At 40.4% G+C, this 19586-nt stretch overlaps 2 protein-coding genes across 2 annotated transcripts in view; both read left to right on the forward strand.

Annotated features, from left to right (window-relative positions):
* The first annotated feature begins 4542 nt into the window (after nt 1-4542).
* rpia (ribose 5-phosphate isomerase A (ribose 5-phosphate epimerase)) lies at nt 4543-14113 on the forward strand. The gene is made up of 9 exons (XM_031280365.2): nt 4543-4840; nt 6043-6103; nt 6339-6394; nt 7202-7261; nt 8264-8328; nt 8415-8483; nt 8836-8977; nt 12170-12269; nt 13276-14113. The coding sequence occupies exons 1-9, from the start codon at nt 4634-4636 to the stop codon at nt 13371-13373; spliced, it is 858 nt and encodes a 285-aa protein (XP_031136225.2). The 5' UTR covers nt 4543-4633; the 3' UTR covers nt 13374-14113.
* A 2701-nt stretch (nt 14114-16814) lies between these two features.
* eif2ak3 (eukaryotic translation initiation factor 2-alpha kinase 3) overlaps nt 16815-19586 on the forward strand; it is a 41036-nt gene continuing 38264 nt past the window's right edge. The window contains exon 1 of the mRNA XM_031280308.2: nt 16815-17422. Within this exon, the coding sequence (XP_031136168.1) occupies nt 17115-17422 (308 nt within the window). The 5' untranslated portion in view covers nt 16815-17114. The remainder of the gene's footprint in view (nt 17423-19586) is intronic.

Genomic DNA, 19586 nt, shown 5'->3' on the forward strand with positions numbered 1-19586 from the left:
TGCCTTTGTGCCTCTTAACAGACACAATATGCAATTAAAATGTCTGTGCAACATGAACAGGGCCCTTACGTGACAACAAGATGCGTTTTCAACTTAGACATTGTGAAGAAACCGTTCAAATTCAAAGTTTGTACTGTCACCTGTCTAGATCCTGCCGGTAGCTAGACCGACATCTTCGCTTCTGCTTTCTCTCCCGTCGGTAAACAGTAGTGTGCAGATCGGAGCGTAGTGTGTGAGGAGTGAAGATCGGAGGTGTTGACAACGTGTGTTGATCTACTGTGGAAAAGAAATGGTTCCTGTTTGTTTACCATTTCCTGCAACAACTGAATTCCAACGGGACTTCAGCGCGAGACTACAGCTAGCCTTTAGTAACGCTATTATTGTGCAAGCCACAGGCATCATTTGGCATTGGGAAATAAACTTCAAGTTTTCGTCGCGAAGGCATGACCTTTCCTCTGGAGGACATAGCCAGACCACTGGCACTCCGTGGATTGTTGTCGCCAGCGGCAGGCGACGAAGACGCCGGGAGAGAAAGCAGAAGCGAGGATGCCGGTCGGGCCTATTAGCCCGGCTAACTCACCACCGCCGATTGGTGACAGTACAAACTTTTAATTTAAACGGTTTCTTCACAGTGTCTGAGTTGAAAACGCATCTTGTTGTCACGTAAGGGCCCTGTTCATGTTGCACAGACATTTTAATTGCATTTGTGTCTGTTAAGAGGCACAAAGGCATTCTTTATAAGATGCCCCGACAACTGGAATTTTAGGTAACAAGCAGCAACTCCAGTTTGCTAGCACCCATTTTGCTCGTTATTTTTCCTATCGACAGTACTCGGAGATTTATAGCGATCAAGATTCAGGTAAAAATCGGCCGGAATTCTCCTTTAAGCCACTGCAAAGTAAACCTGTACTTTTTGTAATTCTGTCATTGTGCAGTGTTAAAACCTTTACATTCCTGCACCTTTTAGCTGTGATGCCCCTTTTTCTACGAAGGACTCTTGTGCCCGTGCATATTTAGTTTCTAAGTCATTCCAGCAAATGTCAGTGTTCATTAAGGAGGCAAAAGAGTGTGTGTGTGTGTGTGTGTGTGTGTGTGTGTGTGTGTGCGTGTGTGTATTACTACTCTGTCCATCTAGCTTACTGCCAGCTCTTTAGAGAAGCTCATTTTTAAGGTGGAGTTTAATTTACTCAGCCAAATAAATAAAAAAACATTCCACAGGTATATATTCCATACATATTACAATTATTTAGAACGACAGCACAAACCAAATCATATAGTGAAATCTTTATCAAATTATGAATATATTAGAATATATTATGGCAATATACAAAATAGATTTTTAGGTTAAATTCAAATACAATATTTATTTATCATGACAGTTTATCTTTTAAGTACCAAATGAGAATTGTATATGTTTATCCCGAACTGGAAAGTGGTTTGTAATTGTCCGTTTGCTCCTTTACATTCCACAGTTACTGATTCTTGTGTTTGGAGTGTCTCGTCTTACATTTGGCTTTGCTGCAGTGTTTACATATCAAAGTCCCTTCCAGCTCCATGGCAAAGTCCAACACAGTTCTGGTGCATTGCTAGTAAAGATGGAAGTCAGGTAAAGGTAAAAAAAAATAAAGATAAAGAAAGCGTTTGTGAGCTTTGGATTCAACAAAATGCATCTCTTTTTTTATTTTTATTTTTGTGAACAAGTATTCAAAGATGAGTTCTAGAATAATCTGGTTTTGTTTTATATTTAGATGTTATGATTAGATCAATGCTTGCAAATGTTGTCATGTAACAATCCAGATGTCTGGAAAGATTATCTTGTTATCTACAGTACAAAAAGAACAAAACAAAAAAAGAAAATTTCTAAGCGAGCGCTGGTTTGCTTAAAGCATGACTCATCTGGGTTTTTGATACAATGTGATGCCAATGGACATGTATCCTACGATTACAAAAAAGTAGCAAGTCGAAACAGTAACTTCTCAATAAACCGAATGCAACGCTCAATATTCAGCAATACTGTGTATAAAAAAAACAGAACTTCACTGGTGACATTCGAGTTTCACAGCAAAGGCAGCCAAAAAGACAGGCCAGCTGTATTTTTAAGACACAAACTTTTCTCAGTCCATCCTCATGGTATAAAAACTGCTCTGTGCCGATTCAATTATTGCACACATCAAGGAGAAGAAGTAGGAGAAAAAAGCATGCCTGTCAACAAGGCTTTCTCAGTGCTGGATTTTATTACGGTTTACAGTACTTGCTTTTCCAATATCCAAATGGCAGCTCCCTCATGCAGTTCTGTTCAACTTTGTCTTACAGATGTGAGAAAGATGTCCAATTTAAACAGATGTCTCATGCCGAGATAGCAAGGCATGAAAGGGAAGCTCTGGGGCATTTGCATAATCTCTGGATTAAGGCTTAAAACAGCACTGGTGCGAGAGGAGAGAGATTGTGAGGTATGAAGTGATATGTACAGTTTGCAATGCAAAGTTTAGTTTTTATCAAGTATCCATTATAATCCATGGCATGGTATTAGTTTCTAACTTTGGGCCGAGTACAGAGATTTAACCATTCTTATGTGACAGTAGTGTTGTTCCTTGATATCTTCTCTGTACTGATGATTTTGGAATAGCAGCAAACTTCTCTCAGAGGACTAAACATTGGATTCAGAGTGATAAACATTTGTGAAACCTTGACTCCCTTCCTCCTAATTGAATTTGTTTGAAATTGCGTACTGTGGTGTTTTTTCTTTCCTTTTCCTGAATTCATATAACCTACTTTTTCTAATCATGAATGTAAGATGTGTGGATTTTTATATAGCATACTAATTTAGGTGTCAAACAGAATCTGTAATTTTTTGTCAAAAAGATCAGCTATATGTAAAAATGAGAAAAAAATGGTTATAAGACAGAATGTGTTGGTTTACTATAGTGTGTGTGTGTATATATATATATATATATATATATATATATATATATATATATATATATATATATATATATATATATATATATATATATACTGTACACTGAAAAAGAGACTATCTCAAGCTGTTTGCCAAATAAAAAGTAGTAGTGATGTAAATATGTGTGTGCGTGTGTGTATTGACCACAAAAAATTCTCTGAATAACTGTCCAGATGTTGAATGTTTGATGTGCATATTAATGGCCTTTAGAGGAGGATTCAGGACAGAGATTTGACCCCTTTGACTAACACTTTGTTCCATTATAAGGTATCACAAAAGGTTGAGATGTACATTTACGCAGTGAATTTGCAGGACACAAATCTGTTGTGGAGCTGTTAAACAAGACCATCTCTTTATGTAAAAAAAAAAAACAACACTTTGTTTCAAGCAAGTGTAACCCCACATGGAACTAGCACTGGGCCTCGAACCTTTAAACCTTTTGGTACCAACCAAAATGTGGCAGTGGTATCAAGTATCAAATACTTTATAATTTAATGAAACAATGTTTTATTCCAGACAAATGTGTTTATATTTCCCAAAGTAGGGAGGACACAACAGAGAACATAGGATGGACAGGGAACATTTCCCATTAAAAACACATGGCTCTTATTAGTGAAGACTGGTTGAAGTGGCTGCCCCAGTTCTAACTTGATGTGCCTCCCAAAGATGAAATGACAACTGCACTCTTTGTTGTGCACAACACAAATATCAAAATCTAATTTGCACATTGACAGAGCAAATGTCCAGCTCTCTGGAGAATTAACCCTTTTCTTAATGTATTTACTTAACTTAACTCTTACCTCTTGCACCACCCTCAGGCCAAAATATCAACTTTGCACACAATAAATCTCATAATTCAGCTGATATGAATGTTGTGATCATTGCTGAGCTCAGTCATGCTCCCAAAGGGATGAACCTTTTCAATTTGACTGACCCCATAGCTTTTCCTCTGGCGCCACCCTCAGGACAAACTTTAGAGTTGCAGCTCCACCACTCTGAAAATCATCAGGATGCATTGTGGTATTTTTTAGATATTACACAGAAGCCCCACATAAAAACATGTGACAAACGGGCATAGGTGGAATATAACTCAGTGCATTTACTCTAGTATTGTACTGAAGTACAATTCGGAGGTTCTTGGGTCTCTTTTGTCTTAGATGCTACTTTATACTCCACTACATTTCAGAGGGAAATATTTTACTTTTTATTGCACTACATTTATCTGGCAACTTTAGTTACTAGTTACTTTACAAATTAAGTAAAGCATGTATGAAAAGTTCGATTATAAGAGGAACCGAACAATCAATTATTCAATTAATGGAGAAAATAGTGAGCAAAAGAAAAAAGAATCAGTTGCATATTTAACATTTTTCTGCATTGAGTACTTATTTTTCGTAATTTAACATCATTTTCAATGCAGGACTTTTACTTGTAATATAGTCTTTTTACAGTGTGGCATTAGTACTTTTACTGCAGTAAAGGATCTAAATACTTCCTCTACAGGTGAACTTCTCTGAGTGCAGCCTCTGTTTGTCCAGTACATTGATGTATAATAAGAGGTGTCCATATGGGGCTGCTGCTGTGCTGCACCTGCGCAGATAACCGCAGATCTCCAAGTCATTAGATTCCGGGTGCGGAAGTGTGCCCTGTCTGTCCGTCTCTGTGGGCCGGGTCATGAAACTTCAGGGGTGGGTCTCCTTCAGTAACTTAGCAGCTGGAGTTCTCTCTTCAGCATCCTGGAGGCTGGTGGCTCTCAGCAGCAGCAGCAGCAGCAGCAGCAGCAGCCAGAAACACGTGTGTCTGTCCCGTCAGTCCGTCGCGAACATGGCAGAGGAAGCGAAGAAACTGGCCGCTTACGCCGCGGTGGATAACCACGTCCAGGTACATAAACGTCATTGTTAGCTAATATATCCACAAGTGTCCACAGCCTGCTAGCTTTTAGTTTACAGCAGCTCAGTCATGTCTAGTCTTAGCCACATTCTCGGATGCTGCATGCTAGCAAAGTTAGCCACTATGCAAACAGAGGCAGACAGTAATGTAGCCTAGCTTGCTAACGTATTGCCGTTATCTAACTTGCACGGTTTGAGAGGGAATTAGCTCAGTGTTATGCATGCTTGGCCCGGGATAGTGGGTTAACTTTGTTCAGCATTAAGGACTAAATATACTAACCGTATGTCACATATAGCATGTGTTAGCTGCTAATAGAACGGTCAGTGTGGTTTTAACTGATGGACAAACAGAAATAGATGCAGCCTGAATGAGAAACAGAAGCTGACAGAGAGGCTGTATTCTGTGTTGTGTATTATGCATGGTGTAATAGTAAAGTATCAGTTTGCAATTACACATTATATAATTGAACTGCGATAGAGCAGGAACGTGACATATGGACAGTTTTGGTCATGAAATATCAGCTACAAGAAGTGGACGAAATGGTATCAAGGCGTGTGATATCTTGTTGAAACTGTTAAGGTATTTTATTTGTAACTTCATTGTATTTTCGAGGCTGTAATTTAAGACTTGTGTGTTCATGGTGTTTTGTTACTGTATGACTCTGTGGAAAAGAGAACCCAATGAACACATAAATACACTTTAATATAACATCTCCAGTACAGCTCTCCACTTCATTTCAACACACCTCCAGTCGAGTCAGTGTCAGCTCATGGCAGTTTTTGAGCTCCCTGACACTTTTAGGGCCTGGTGTGAAATGTTTCATAAACTTGAGTTATTTTCTGGGGAGCTTGCCTATGTTCCCACATTTCTAAGATTTTTTTTCAAAATTAGGCCCTGTGTTCCTACAGTTTCCACGTTGCTAAGATATTTTTTCCAAAAGTAGGCCCTATGTTCCCATGTTTACTTTTCCATAAATTTGTATCAGATTTTTCCCCCTTTCTTCCAATTTGGTAGCCAATTACACCCAACATATTATCCAGTAGCAATGGACTACAGATGGAATGTAACCCTAACATAGGGCCTAATTTTAAGAAAAAGCTTAGAAATGTGGGAACATAGGGCCTAATTTTCAGTGAAAAAAAATTAGAGGGCTGTGGGACCATTGGGCTGACCCCATTTTCTGTCTCTCATAGAACAACCAGGTGGTTGGAGTGGGCAGCGGATCAACCATTGTCTATGCTGTGGACAGATTAGGTGAGTGAAACCACTGACCAACTGACTTTTGTCTTTTAAACACTAACTTGGCCACAGTAAGATTAAACCTCATTGCTTACTTTTTGATTTTAAAGTTCAGTCTGCTTCAGTGTGTATGTATTGATGTATTTTTCTGATTTATCATTACAAGTGAATTTCTTTAAAAAAGAAAAATAGCAGAAGCAGCAACACTTAGCCATGCTTAAGGTTGCTTTGTGTATGCTGTTTATTCCAGCTGAGAGAGTGCGTCAGGAGAAACTCAACATCGTGTGTGTGCCCACCTCTTTCCAGGTTGGTCTGGAACATTTAGTGTTACTTATAGGCCAACATGACTTTGAATTGTATTCATCCTCGTGGCGTAATGATGTATACACAGTGGCAACAGCATGTGTTTCAACATTGTGGCTTCATTACCACACACAATCTTCTCTTTTTTTCTTGTCTTTAACATCTAAATGTTACAAGTATTCAGCGTGACTTGCAAGAGAAGATGCATTCATTCCTAAATTTCCCAACATCAATAAGAGCTGTTTCTGTGTATTTGTGCCGTTTCTACAAAAACATGCACAAAAGTACAAAGAGTATTGCAGGTTTTTTTCTCAGCTTTTTGTCTCATGTCTCCAGAGTTTCTGCGGGGTCTTCAAAAGTTTCCAAATCAAAATTTTAGGCCTTAAAAAGTCTTAAATTTGCTGAAATACCGTGTTCTAGGTCTTAAATAAGTCTTAATTTTCCGACGTCCTACACCGCTACCTCTAATGCTTTTTATTCCATGGCGTTGTAGTTCTTTCTTACGCTAGTCCAAATATAATTCACTGTATTACGACTACAAAAGAGACCAACCAATCAGCTTTCGTGTTATTGGCTCGAGTCTCTTTCGGATTGGACCACAGACACAAAACGGATTTTATTCTTCAGCAATACTTGGCTTTAAAAAAAAAAAAAAACTGAATTTAGGGCTTAGTTGATGTGTGATAAAGGGTCTTAAATTTAATTCATAATGGTCTTAAAAAGTCTTAAATTTGACTTGGTGAAACCTGCAGAAACCCTGGTCTCCTGCTGGTCACATGTTGTCCCATCTCTGGGCTTGTCCTCCCACAGGCTCGTCAGCTGATTCTGCAGCACGGCCTCGCGCTGTCGGATCTGGACAGGCACCCAGAGGTATGATGAGCTCGTTGCAAACGAATCTGAAAGCAATGGCAGTGAGGAAGGGCCGCAATATGTTGGCGCTCAAACCCTGTCAGCATGAATTGGAGCGTTGTGAACATGATGCCCGTGCAACTGCAGAGAAGACATGAATGGTGGAGCTGACTGTTGCTAATTCTAAATCTAGAGAATGGTTTGTTGTAGGGCAGAGTGTCGCCAGTAGCTGTGTTCCAAACCGTTCCATCATTCACTCGCTCACGCACCCAGCACAGCGCAAAGACCGACGCAGTTGTCAATTCCCCGTCCAGCGCCTGCATCGTTTAAATAGCAAATGCACCTGCGCCCATGGCCGTGCTGGTCTTACAGGGAGGTGTGTTCAGATGCATTCTGGGCGTATTGCTATCTTGAGGCAGCGGGAAGTGATCGCGCCATTGACCAACAAAAACCTGGTCTAAAGTCAGTAACGCAGCATTTCATTGTTATTTTAACAAGCAATTTGGTAAAAAGCACGCGCACACTATGCTTGTTACACACACAGGGAAGCGCAGCAGCACACACACATGCAAAAGATTACAAATAAAAATATTACGGTGCAAATCCTCCATAATAGCAATGCTCCAAGGTCCAAACACGCCTGGCTTTCAAAGGGAATGGGAGATGACACTCTGATTGGTTTATTGCAAGTTACGCCAAAAACACACCTATGAATTAATGAAGACACTAAGTACAACCCTTTTAAACCATGCGTCCGGTGCACGGACCCTTTTTTCCGCCGTCAAACCAGCAAAAGTGGATTTGGACACGCCCTAAACGCACCTGCGCCTGTGTGATGGAGGCGTGCGCACACACACACACACACACACACACACACACACACACACACACACACACCCTTTATTTATATATATGAACCATATATCAGATCATTCAAATAAAGATTGAATTTAATCGAAGAATGATAAGAACCCAGCAGTTTGTTGTCTGCTGTAATAATACGTTTACATTCCTCCCACACAGCTGGATGTGGCGATTGACGGAGCAGACGAAGTGGACGCAGACCTCACGCTGATAAAAGGCGGCGGGTGAGTGCAGTTTAACGCAGACGGCAGAACTGAGCCGGTGTCTCCTCTGATTTCTGTCTCACACTCGTCCTCTCTTTGTCTCGCAGCGGCTGCCTGACTCAGGAGAAGATTGTAGCTGGCTGTGCCAAACATTTCGTTGTCATTGCTGACTACAGGTTTGTCGTTTATGAAAAGACATTTCTATACAGTGAACCTCAGGGGTTTTCTGTGCTATAGGAAATAAGTTGGACTTCAGTGGAACTGTTGAATGTTATTACCCTGTTTCCACACAGCTAGATCATCACCTACTCTACGGGTCTCTTTTACGTCTCATATTTCTGTGAGACCTTTCCCACATGAACTATTGTATGAACACGGTAACTGGATGATTCTGTGTAACTCCGATCCAGCAGATTGTGTACCTAAGGATACGCTTGTATGGAATACAAGGGCTCTGTAGTTTAATCTGCAAAGTGAATTGTGTGTGTGCGCCCAGATATGGATCTTATCTTCCTTCTCCTCTCCCAGAAAGGACTCCAAGGCTCTGGGCCAGCAGTGGAAGAAGGGAGTTCCCATTGAGGTGATCCCCATGGCGTACGTCCCCGTCTCCAGGACGATAGCCAAGCGCTTTGGAGGGGAGGCCAATTTACGGATGGCTGTCAGTAAAGCAGTAAGTGGAGGATTGGCTTTGCTGTCACTTCTGTCTTCATAACACCTCTCTGTTTGTTCCAGCAGCAATTTCACAATTGGGTATATTTCTGAAATTCTGTTTTCATACAGTACAGTTAGTTTCTTCTAGTTCTCTTTCCAGGGGCTTGGGGATGGGGGGGGTCCTAAGTCCAGGTTAAGAATGGTGGCTGGTGATACCTTTTTTAAAACTACAAGAGCCTAATTGTTCTTCAGCAAATAAATGAACCTCTACCTGTTCACGCACTGCAGTCTGCTGTGGACCAGATTATTGGGCAAAATGGCAACCAAGTCAATGTACCTACACGTATCTGGACTTTCTGGCACCCTGTGGACTCTATGACCTATTGTAGCACTATGGAGCCTTTTTTTTCACAAGTGTGTCCCCATTTAGTTTGTCTTGTGCACACAGGTGACGTAACTCAGATTTCTACCACTGGCTTCACACTATTTGACTAACCTACAAGCGGGGGCAAAGTGCCAAAATATGCTGCAATGTGCAAGCAAAGGTCGCGAATGAGAAGGCTGCAAGCTAGTAGATGTGGATGTAAACAATGTATGATTTAAAATTTAGGGCTGTCAAAAAAAACAAACAAAAAAAAAACACCTTTCTAAGATTATTTTTTTTTGGCATTTTAGGCCTTCATTTGATAGGACAGCTAAGACATGAAAGGGGAGAGGGGGGGGAATGACACGCAGCAAAGGGCAGCGGGTCGGATTTGAAGCCGCTGCGGCGAGGACTGAGCCTCTGTCCATGGGATGCACGCTGTACTACTAGGTGAGCTACCCAGGCGTCCCAGGGCTGTCAAAATGAACGCGGTAAAAACGAGTTAACACAAAAACAAATGTACGCGTGATTAGCGCACCCGACGAGAAGGGTGTTCAGTTCGCAGTAATGAGCGGCTCGCTCTACTTCATTCCGCGTATTACACGGCTTACCCACTGATGGCACCTGTGTCCCAGTCGGGAAGGTTAACTTTACCGCCGATGGCCACGGCTCTCCCCGGTGAGTGAGCTAACTGATGCTCTGTTTGACCTGTTCCCATTAGCTCTGTTAGCGCTCCCCGTTTCCCCCACCCTCTCTCTCCCTTTGTGACCACCAATCAGCTGCATGAGCACAAATATTGTTTTTTAAAAACGATTTCATGTGGCCGGGTTAGCTCAGTTGGTAGAGCAGGCGCACATATATATAGAGGTTTACTCCTCAACGCATTCCCCCCCTCTCTCTCCCCTTTCATGTCTTCTGCTGTCCTGTTGAAATAAAGGCCTAAAATGCCCAAAATAATATTCTAAAAAAACGATTTTATTGATTTAAAAATGGTCCGCCCAGATCTATGATCAGAACTTCGTCCATGGCAATGGCCTGTTGTGCATAAATAGCTGCTGAACGCAGTGATTGACCAATCCGCATCAAGTATTCAACCGGGCTGTGTAATAAATTGTCAGTATTACCAAGTAATGTTCCATTCAGGTCAATGTGCCCATCTGTTGTTGCTTGATGGGCTTGAGTTTGCCATGTTATGCTCTCAGCAGATTTTCTGAGCATACAGTACCTTTTTGAGGTTATTCTGGAGAATATTCTACACATTTGTCATTGTTTTGGATTGTTGCAGTATTAATAAACATTTGCATAAAGCAAGCATATTTGTGCACACTCCATGTTGATGAGAGCATTACAAATGTGAAAAATATCCCTTTTTTTAAAGTACATTTAGAACAGATAAAAAAATGTGATTAATTTAGTTAGGACAGCCCTAAAAATTGTCTTAGCAAATGTTTTATGTGCATTGAACACATTTTGTCACACAATGTGTTTAAGGGTAACTCTTGTTTGTTCACAAGAATACTCTACAGGGCCCATTTCCAGTAGGTAAGGGCTTGTGAGAACAGTGGAACCAGAGGACAAACAGAACACCTACACATGCACTATATCTGCCTCATTAACAGTCTTCAGAGTACAACTTAAATGATTTACTTCCTACTCCCTTCTTTTTAAAATGAACAGCATCCAGCAGGAGAAAGGAGAGTGTTGGTGATTCTGGCTCTTCATGTTTGTGTTGTTCCTTTTGGGGGCAGTTTGTGTACTAATGTAGTCCCAGTTTGTTTACCCAGGAAGCCTTGATTATCACAGATGTGTTATTTAATCAACATTTGCCTCATAGTTACACATGATCATTTCATAATCGCATGGAAGCGGTTGTCACCCAATCAAGGTAAAGGAATGTGTCAGTTCTGCGTAAAAAAACAACTGCTAAATCAGTAATTTCATTAGCCGATAATCTCTGAGCCAGCTACTGAACAACAATGTCAGCTAACGTTTTTTTGACACTATTAACACTATGATGGAACTAAAGCTGACACTTTATAAGTCACAGTAATAACGACCAATTTGACCCAATGTTCGAACATTCAGCTATTTGAGTTGCTTACGTTTCAATTTGGGTTCTAATCTGCACCATGAAATGACCAACTTCTTCTCTGGGGACTACCAACGTTAAACTTCACAACCACACTCCTACTCTTCCTCTGACAGATCAGATAGAGACTCAGCCTCTGATTGGCCAACACTAGGTTTCTGTTAACCCTTTCCTTGACTGGGTAACAGGGTCATAGCATCGGCGACAGACACACAGGATATTAAACCTGTTTCAAGCCCTTTGAACCTGTAACTGTTTGTCTTCTGTCACTAACCGACACGTTCGCAAACTCTAACTTGAAGCACTAAAATTGATTTTTAAGTTTATATTATAATTTTCAAGGGGCTGAGCCCCCCCTAAAAAGGGTCTAAAATAGCCAAAGCTGCTTATCAAGGCTTCAGATTTATCTAGACTTTGCCAAATTCAGTTTTAAATAAGAATATTGTTTCTAGATTTATTTTAACCTTTCTATTGTCCGAGTGCACTGGAGAACAAAGTCCTTGAAATGAAAATTGTTCGACGTTCAAATGATAACTCTTTTCAGTGAAGCTAACACAACTGTGTGTCATTTTTGTGAACAGTCGTGGTCACGATGATGGACCCTTTATCACAACATTTCAGTTGTGTAGTAAGTGCCCTAAACACACATCTGTCTTGTGAAGTTGGCTCGCAGCCCTCTGGGATATATAAAAAAAAAAAACTTGTGAATGATTTTGGCAAGTGACTTGAGGGCTGAGTTGTGTCTTTCTGGCTCTCAGGGTCCTGTGGTCACTGACAACAGTAACTTCATCCTGGACTGGAAGTTTGAGCACGCTGACAACTGGAAGGAAGTCAACACCGCAATCAAGATGATTCCAGGTGAGGAGCTGGCTCTTGGTTTATCAAGACTAAAGTGGCTGTGTTTAGGCGCTGGTGCTGCTTGCTAACAAACTCCCGCACACTGTTTAACTTTCAAAGATTAATTTAACGTAGGGCTGCACTATATATATATATATATATATATATATATATATATATATATATATATATATATATATATATATATATATATATATATATATATATATATATATATATATATATATATATATATTTTTTTTTTTTTATTTATTTTTATCGTCATCACAATATCAACTGGCTCAATAAACATCGCGAAAGACATTCAGTGACTTTTTCTGTTAGTTGAAAGAAAATATCAGTAGAAAACTGCACTTTAGAATGTTACTGTCATTCCTTTTTTTAGTGGTGCTTTTTATATTCAATTCCATGTGCGATTTGTTCAATAAAAGAATGCTGGAAATGATTTCATTTGTTTTAAATACTACAAGCAATTTGTTGTTTTAGCAGAATACTGAAAGCAGCAGAACTAAGCACTCTTCAATATCGGTTTATTTATCGCAAGTACTATCGTCTTGTCATATTCAACGTTATCGCATATTTTCCTCATATCGTGCAGCCCTAATTTAATGGCAATGTTTCGGTACTTTTTTTTGGTCTCCTATTGAGACGTTGCAATTAAATGTATCTTTGCAAGTTAGACCGTGTGCGGGACTTTGTTTGCGACTTTTGACCTACTTGTCCCTCTCCTAATGCACCTGTCTCATGAAATAGATGTGCAAGTATTTTCCTGTTGTGCATATTGTGCTGCTAACACATCGTCATCACATACAACCTCCCTGGAATGTGCAAGAGAGAGACAAAACCAGTTTCCCAAAGGAAGACTTGGGAAATGTTGGTTGTGTTTTGGCTCTAAACTAAAGCTTATAGTTATAATTTAAAAAAATATTGGTAATCACCCTTAATATTTGGATTTGACCTTTTGTGTTCTAACAAAACGGTGTGTGTGTGTATGTCCCCTCTTCAGGTGTGGTGGAGACTGGGCTTTTCGTCGGCATGGCTGAACGAGCCTACTTCGGGATGGAGGATGGAAGCGTGCAGGTTCGAGATCCTCCGGTCAACTAAGAGTTTGCCATGTTCACGGCCGTCCCTCCTCCCCGAATGACCTCACTTTTACCCACAAGTGCCGTGTTTATGATTTACACCTGGTCTCAGACTGTGTTTGGACAGAGCTGCACCTCCTGCAGAACTGGACCAAACTGTAGCTGGGCTGTTTTCCCACATCTCAAAGCCAGATACAATTGAGGATCACTTGGTTTTTCTCATCCTGCAGGTGATGCGTCTGACACTGTGAGTTTTAAAGTGCCTGATGAGTAAAATCAAGTGCATCTGATATGCTTAGTGGTTGTTTATTTTTTTCCATCTGTATTGTTCCTCAGTTTGGCTGCCTGGTCTCACTGGGAATGTTGGCTCTTCCTGTGATTAGCAGGTTTGACTAAATGTCTGCTAAGTGCTGTGAGTCACTGCAGTGCCGCAGAATGAAACTAAGGTGTGCCTTGAGATTATATTTTCAGTCATATCAAAAGAAATGATGCTATTAAAGACATAGATTTAAAAGTTTATAATCATACGTCAAACTATTGCCATCTGCTACTGTAGGCTGCTGCAAATAACAGAAGTCCACTCGTCAAGTGAAGGCTCAAGACATTGTAAGCAGTCAGAAAGCTGATCTGCCTTGAAGTCATTTGGTTTAATTAGATCACAGAAAGAGGAGTAATATGAACTATATTCGACAACATCAAGAAGTTATACTTTACAGAATTAATTTCTGTAATTAATGTGCTAATTTAAACTGAAAAAAAGCTCCAAAAATGAATGAGATCTTCAGTCATGATAAGGGAGTTCTTCTCCCTGGCTGTTGGATTTTAGCATATGATAGCCACGGTTGCCATGGACCAAATGATTTTTTGGGAGAAGACCGAGCTTAGGAAATGTTTGCGGTTTTGTCCGAGTGTCAACAGCTGTTCCTGTACAGTTCCACTAGTCAGTCAGCAGAGTTGAAGTCCACAGGCTCACTGTTTAACACAAAACCAAACCACTGAATGTGTGCTGTCATGCATGTACCTATCTCCACTGTGTTGGCTCTTTTTTGTGCCTATACGTTACTTGCGTTACAATTTCTTATTCTGTACACAAGCCATCTGGTCACAGGAGATCTTGTGCCATCAGTTTAATTTAGTGATGCACCGAATCCAGATTTTTGGGGTTCGGCCGAATACCGAATCCACTGGTTAAGATTCTGCCAGGGAGAAACCGAACCCCGTCAAAAAGCCCAATATTTGGCCAAAGCTGAATCCTGGATTCAGTGCATCCCTAATTTAATTTTAAATATAGCTATAGAGAGACGTGTAGAACGTTTTGAGGTAATGATGCTATAAAATGGTCACAGTTAATTGCTAACTGATGTAGCTCAAATCTGAACCAGCATCAACATAAGTACATGTATGTGCCTTGGCAGGCAGTTTTATTCAGATGTAGCCAAATTCATTGATTATGTAGCTGGTCCTATTGTTGGAACACTGTCACTCAGAATCAGTGCTACATTTTGATAAAAACTGCATCATCAGGTTTTAGGAAAGACATTTCAATATATAAATGTATCAAAAATGCAGCAGTTAAAGACAAAAGATGAATCCTTAAGGTTTTGTTGAATTAGTGTCCGGCTCCCAAAAGAAAACCTTGAATGTATGTCATGTTTCACAAGGTCATTTAAATATTTTGAAGTCTTAGAAAAAACAGGAACAACCATCATTTGTTAAAAACTTAGTTGTATTTTCTTTTTTTTTTTTTCTTTTTTTTTTTATATACAAATGCTTGATATATATTCACTTTGGAATGCAGCTGTCCACTCTGCTTTTGGCTCACAATGCCTTAAACATAATTTTTGTGTGTTTATTTTTTTGTATGTACAGCTCTGAGCGACTCAGGAGAACATCTGGGAAATATAATGCAAATTTGTCTACAAGCCACTGTTATTAGGTACCGGGCATCCAATTCTATTTGAGTGTACTTGTACTATTCAAGTCAAATTCTACTCCCCTAAATCAAATGGAACTGGATGCATTTGAGGGTGTATCGGCCTCAGTGGTGTGTAGACAAAGTGAAAGTTAACTGAGAATATATGGCCCAGTTTGGGTCCGATACAAGTTGTTGTACACCTCTTATTCCTTTCTTTACTAATTCACTGTGATAATCATTTTGCTGTGAAGGTGCTATTTTGTTTGTCAACCAATACATAACTGTAATGAGAACAGTAATGCCTCCTTGTTTTTTTTATTTGTGGAACACATACTTTGTTCTGAAACTAGATATGAAAGCAGAAACAATTAGTTAATAATTAAATTAGTCCATCTTCAGAAAATAAGTTGGCAACAATTTTTATAAAGTGTTTTTAGGTTGGCAGATGCGTCTATGATAGTAAACTGAATATATTTCAGTTTACAGACAATTATTAATGCTTAGGCTTAGGGTATAGGCTATTTTCCAACGTACCAGTCTATTAATCAACAAAATATTCACCAGATTAATTGACAATGAAAATAATTGTTAGTTGCAGCCCTTTTAGACATCAGTAGAGGTAACAGAATTATTTTTATTTTTATTTATTTTTGAAATTTGGATGAACCAAGCCTTTGTAAGTACAGAATGTATGTTTCATGTCAAAGAAGATGTTAAAAGCCAATGATTACAGTTTAAAAAAAAAAAAACATTGATGGTGCCCTTCTCCTCTATGGTCACTTGGGGGCGCTAGAAATGCTAGCAATTCTGCTGTAAGGTGTTTACGTCTCGCACAGCAAACTGGGTTCACAAGTTGACCTTATATACTCCCTCAAACCATTCGAATGTATCCTACACGCATTGAGCTACTATCTGTACATCTACAAATGTTTTTTTTGTTTAAAGTAGCGGTCATGAATATTTATGAAAACGCAACTAATGAACTTGAAAGCTTTGTGGCTGGCATGCAGTTTCAAGTTTCCATTTGAAAAAGTTCTTAATGCTTTTAGAGTCTTTCAAAGACATTATGTAATAATGGCTGTTTGTTTATTCTAAAGTGAGAAAATAAAACTCGTGACCAGGAAATGTACCTATCATGTACAGCAGGAGAGCCACGTTGATGCTTTTATGTCGGCTGTCTTGACAACTACTGGTGAATGACAGCTGAAATACCAAATCTAGTGCTAACCTTTAGTCACGAGGGTATAAATAGACCAATAGCGTTGCTGCTTATCGACACTGTCTCTCTTATTGAACGGACGGTGCCACATCCCACCAATCATATATCCGCAACAGGATTCGCCATCGGGGATTTTTTTGCGTCACCTTTTGCTCTCGTTGTGTACCAGACGCCAGTGCGCCTGCGTCGTTTTGACAAACACAGGATTAGCCAATGAAGTGCACTGTTTGGGGGGCTGGAACAGTTTGAGCCCGCCTTTTTGAGTGACAGCTCTCTTATTCAATCGCATTCTGCTTAGTATGCGAGTATGCATGATTGACAGCAAACGGCGCAATGAGAGACGGTTACATTAATTTTTAACGAATGTAGAGATTTTACTGTCCAATCCTAGTGTAGAAACAAGGCGGGACTTAGCGTTACCAAGGCAAGTCTTGTGTGAAGTATAAAGGGAATAACATGGTGTCCCAGTGGCTGTTTATGTTTACTTAAAGAACAGAAGGGCGTTTTGCAAGACACAACGGAGTTTTCTTTGTAGTTACAGTTTTTTTGCACTTTAACTTTTTCATGTTAAGATTTACAAGGCCAGTGGCATGTAAATCTCATATTTCACTAATGTGCCAGTCTTACAAATGGAAAGGGGGCTTCACTTTGGAAACGTGAGCATTTCCCTGGTGCTCCTGCTGTTGCTGAAAGCGCTCATCGGATTCGGGACTTCGCAAGCTCAAGGCTCCGCCATCGGGAGGGAGCCGCAGTCCGCCACCCGGGGCTCAGGTTCGACCTCGGGGGAAGATGGTGCAAGAGTCATGGAGCGGGGCTTGGAGAACGTTGGCCCCCCGGTTATTGTAGCTGACGTTACCGTTGAGGATGACGATAACGGTTCGGCGGGGGAGACCGACGAATCCTATGGAGAAAGTAAAGGAAACGTCCAACCGACAAGGTATTTTTATTTAAATGGTTAAAAGTTAACAGACAGCTAGCAGCTAGACACCCATTATCGGACACTTGCAGTTTGACACGCGTGTTTCACACTTGCAAAAATGTGGACGACCTCCACAAATGACAAACAAACCAAATGAAAGCATGAAAAACTTTCTTTTTCATTGAACTAGCTAGCTAGCTATAACGTCGCGTTAACCGGGCTGTTGAGACTCACCGTCTCATGCTTTGGACGCATGCTATGTATTGCTTCGCCTCAGTACTACAATCAAAACTTGTTGTGGATGTGATTGCGTATGTTCCCTCCGACTCGTACATCTCGTTTTAACCAGTATTATCGCTGCTCACCTACTCGTATTTTTGATATAGTGTCGTAGAAGAAATATTAAGCGGTGGCAGCGAGCTGTCAGAGTACAAAAACACACTGTTGACGAGTGAGTTTGACTTCGCGTCGGATAATGGGCGCAGATTCGATTCGACTGAAGTTTGACAGTTTCCTCTTTCCTGTGTACTTTTCACGCGAAAGTACACAGGAAAAACACATTCGACAGTCATATGTGGTTAACTTGAACTAGCTACTTTTTAGGGTATTATTTGAGATGATTCTCTGTCTAAAGTTTCTAGGACGTAGCTAGACTGTCTGTACAGTCCATTCGGCTTGGCATGTCCGGACTAAACGCCCTTGCAGTTAGTTCATCGACCCAGAATGTTTGTGAAGTCCCCTGCGCACTGACCGCAGGCTACTACCGTGAAACATGTCTTGGTTGTTATTTGGGCTTGTCGGAAGTTGTGTTAATACAGTATGCACATGAACTAACTGGGCGTACAGGTAACGTTGTAATCATGCTCTCAGACAGGGAGTCCACATTTCTGAAAAGTTCAAAACTGCACTTGGTTCAGTTTATGTGCTAAATAAACAAGAAGAATGGTGTGAAGGGCAGGACCCTGCCTGCTTTATTTCTTATCCACATTCACTCGTCAGTTTGCCTAGTTTCCATTCATTATCATACAGAAATCACATTACATGAAGGGAACATTCCTAATCACTTAACAACAGAGATACCATCATCTTACGACCCGCCTGTCAGGAGATCTTAGCTGAGAAAAGCAAAGTGTGAATAAAGTACGAGTCTGTTTATTTAATTAACCACAGTGAATTGGGAAGTGATCATGACATGTACAGTATGTTGCAATTTGAAGTCAAAGGCAAAGTGGCTCTGCAGGACAAGAAAAAAAGATTTCATACCCTATCTAAAGTGTTTGACTTGACATGTTGAGATGCTGCCTGGGTGCACGGATCTGTTATTTAACAGAGTAGAAATGGCTGAGTGGGAATTTATTGTTATTGTCCTGGTTAGGACATTTGTCTTGGACATAAACTGAAAGCAGTTGTTGTAAATGAAAAGCAAACGTGCGATAGGTGCTCTAGCTCTACTCAGGTATCAAGAACACAAATCAAACTTGACAAGTGCATATTATTATTTTATGACTGTTATGCAAAGGAAATGTCACTCAGTTGAGAAAATCCCCAGGATCTTCTGTCAGTCAAAAGTGTACAGTTTCACACAGACTCGAACCCTGTTAGACCTGCTGCTGCTGCCCAAAGTGAGATGCAGTTGTTGGCGCAGTGGGTAGGGCATTGATTTAGTCTTCCTTGGTAAACAGTGGGTTTGACACCCATCTTAGATCTTTGGCGCAGTGTGTTCTTCAGGATGTTCCTTCTCTCTGCCATGTTATTCTTTTTGTTTTTGTTTTACCAAGACCATTCCAGATACTTTTGACTGTGATACAGCTCCCAGAATCATTCTTATTCCCGTGCCTTTTCTTCGTTGAAGCCTGTCCGGTCATTCCCTAAATTATTCTCTGTGTAGTATTATACATGTGCTGTCTGCTTTTCAAGAGGAAGTTGGAATCGAAGTCAGTCATAACATTGAACACATTGGAGTGGAACCTCTTGAGGTTGTTTTTTGCTGCTGTTTCGTAGCTTAATACTTCAACTTGCTGCTGCTGTATCTTCATGGTGGTAAAAAGGCAGCATGTTTCCCATCCGTCGTCACTCTGTTTAATCAAAGCATCAGATATTAGTTCTTGTTATTTGGGACACCAAACAACCCCAGCTTTGTCACAACAGGGAGCCACTGAGCACACTGTGTGGTCAGTCCCAT

This window comes from Sander lucioperca, chromosome 18 (genome assembly GCF_008315115.2).
Source record: "Sander lucioperca isolate FBNREF2018 chromosome 18, SLUC_FBN_1.2, whole genome shotgun sequence".
NCBI lineage: Eukaryota > Metazoa > Chordata > Actinopteri > Perciformes > Percidae > Sander > Sander lucioperca.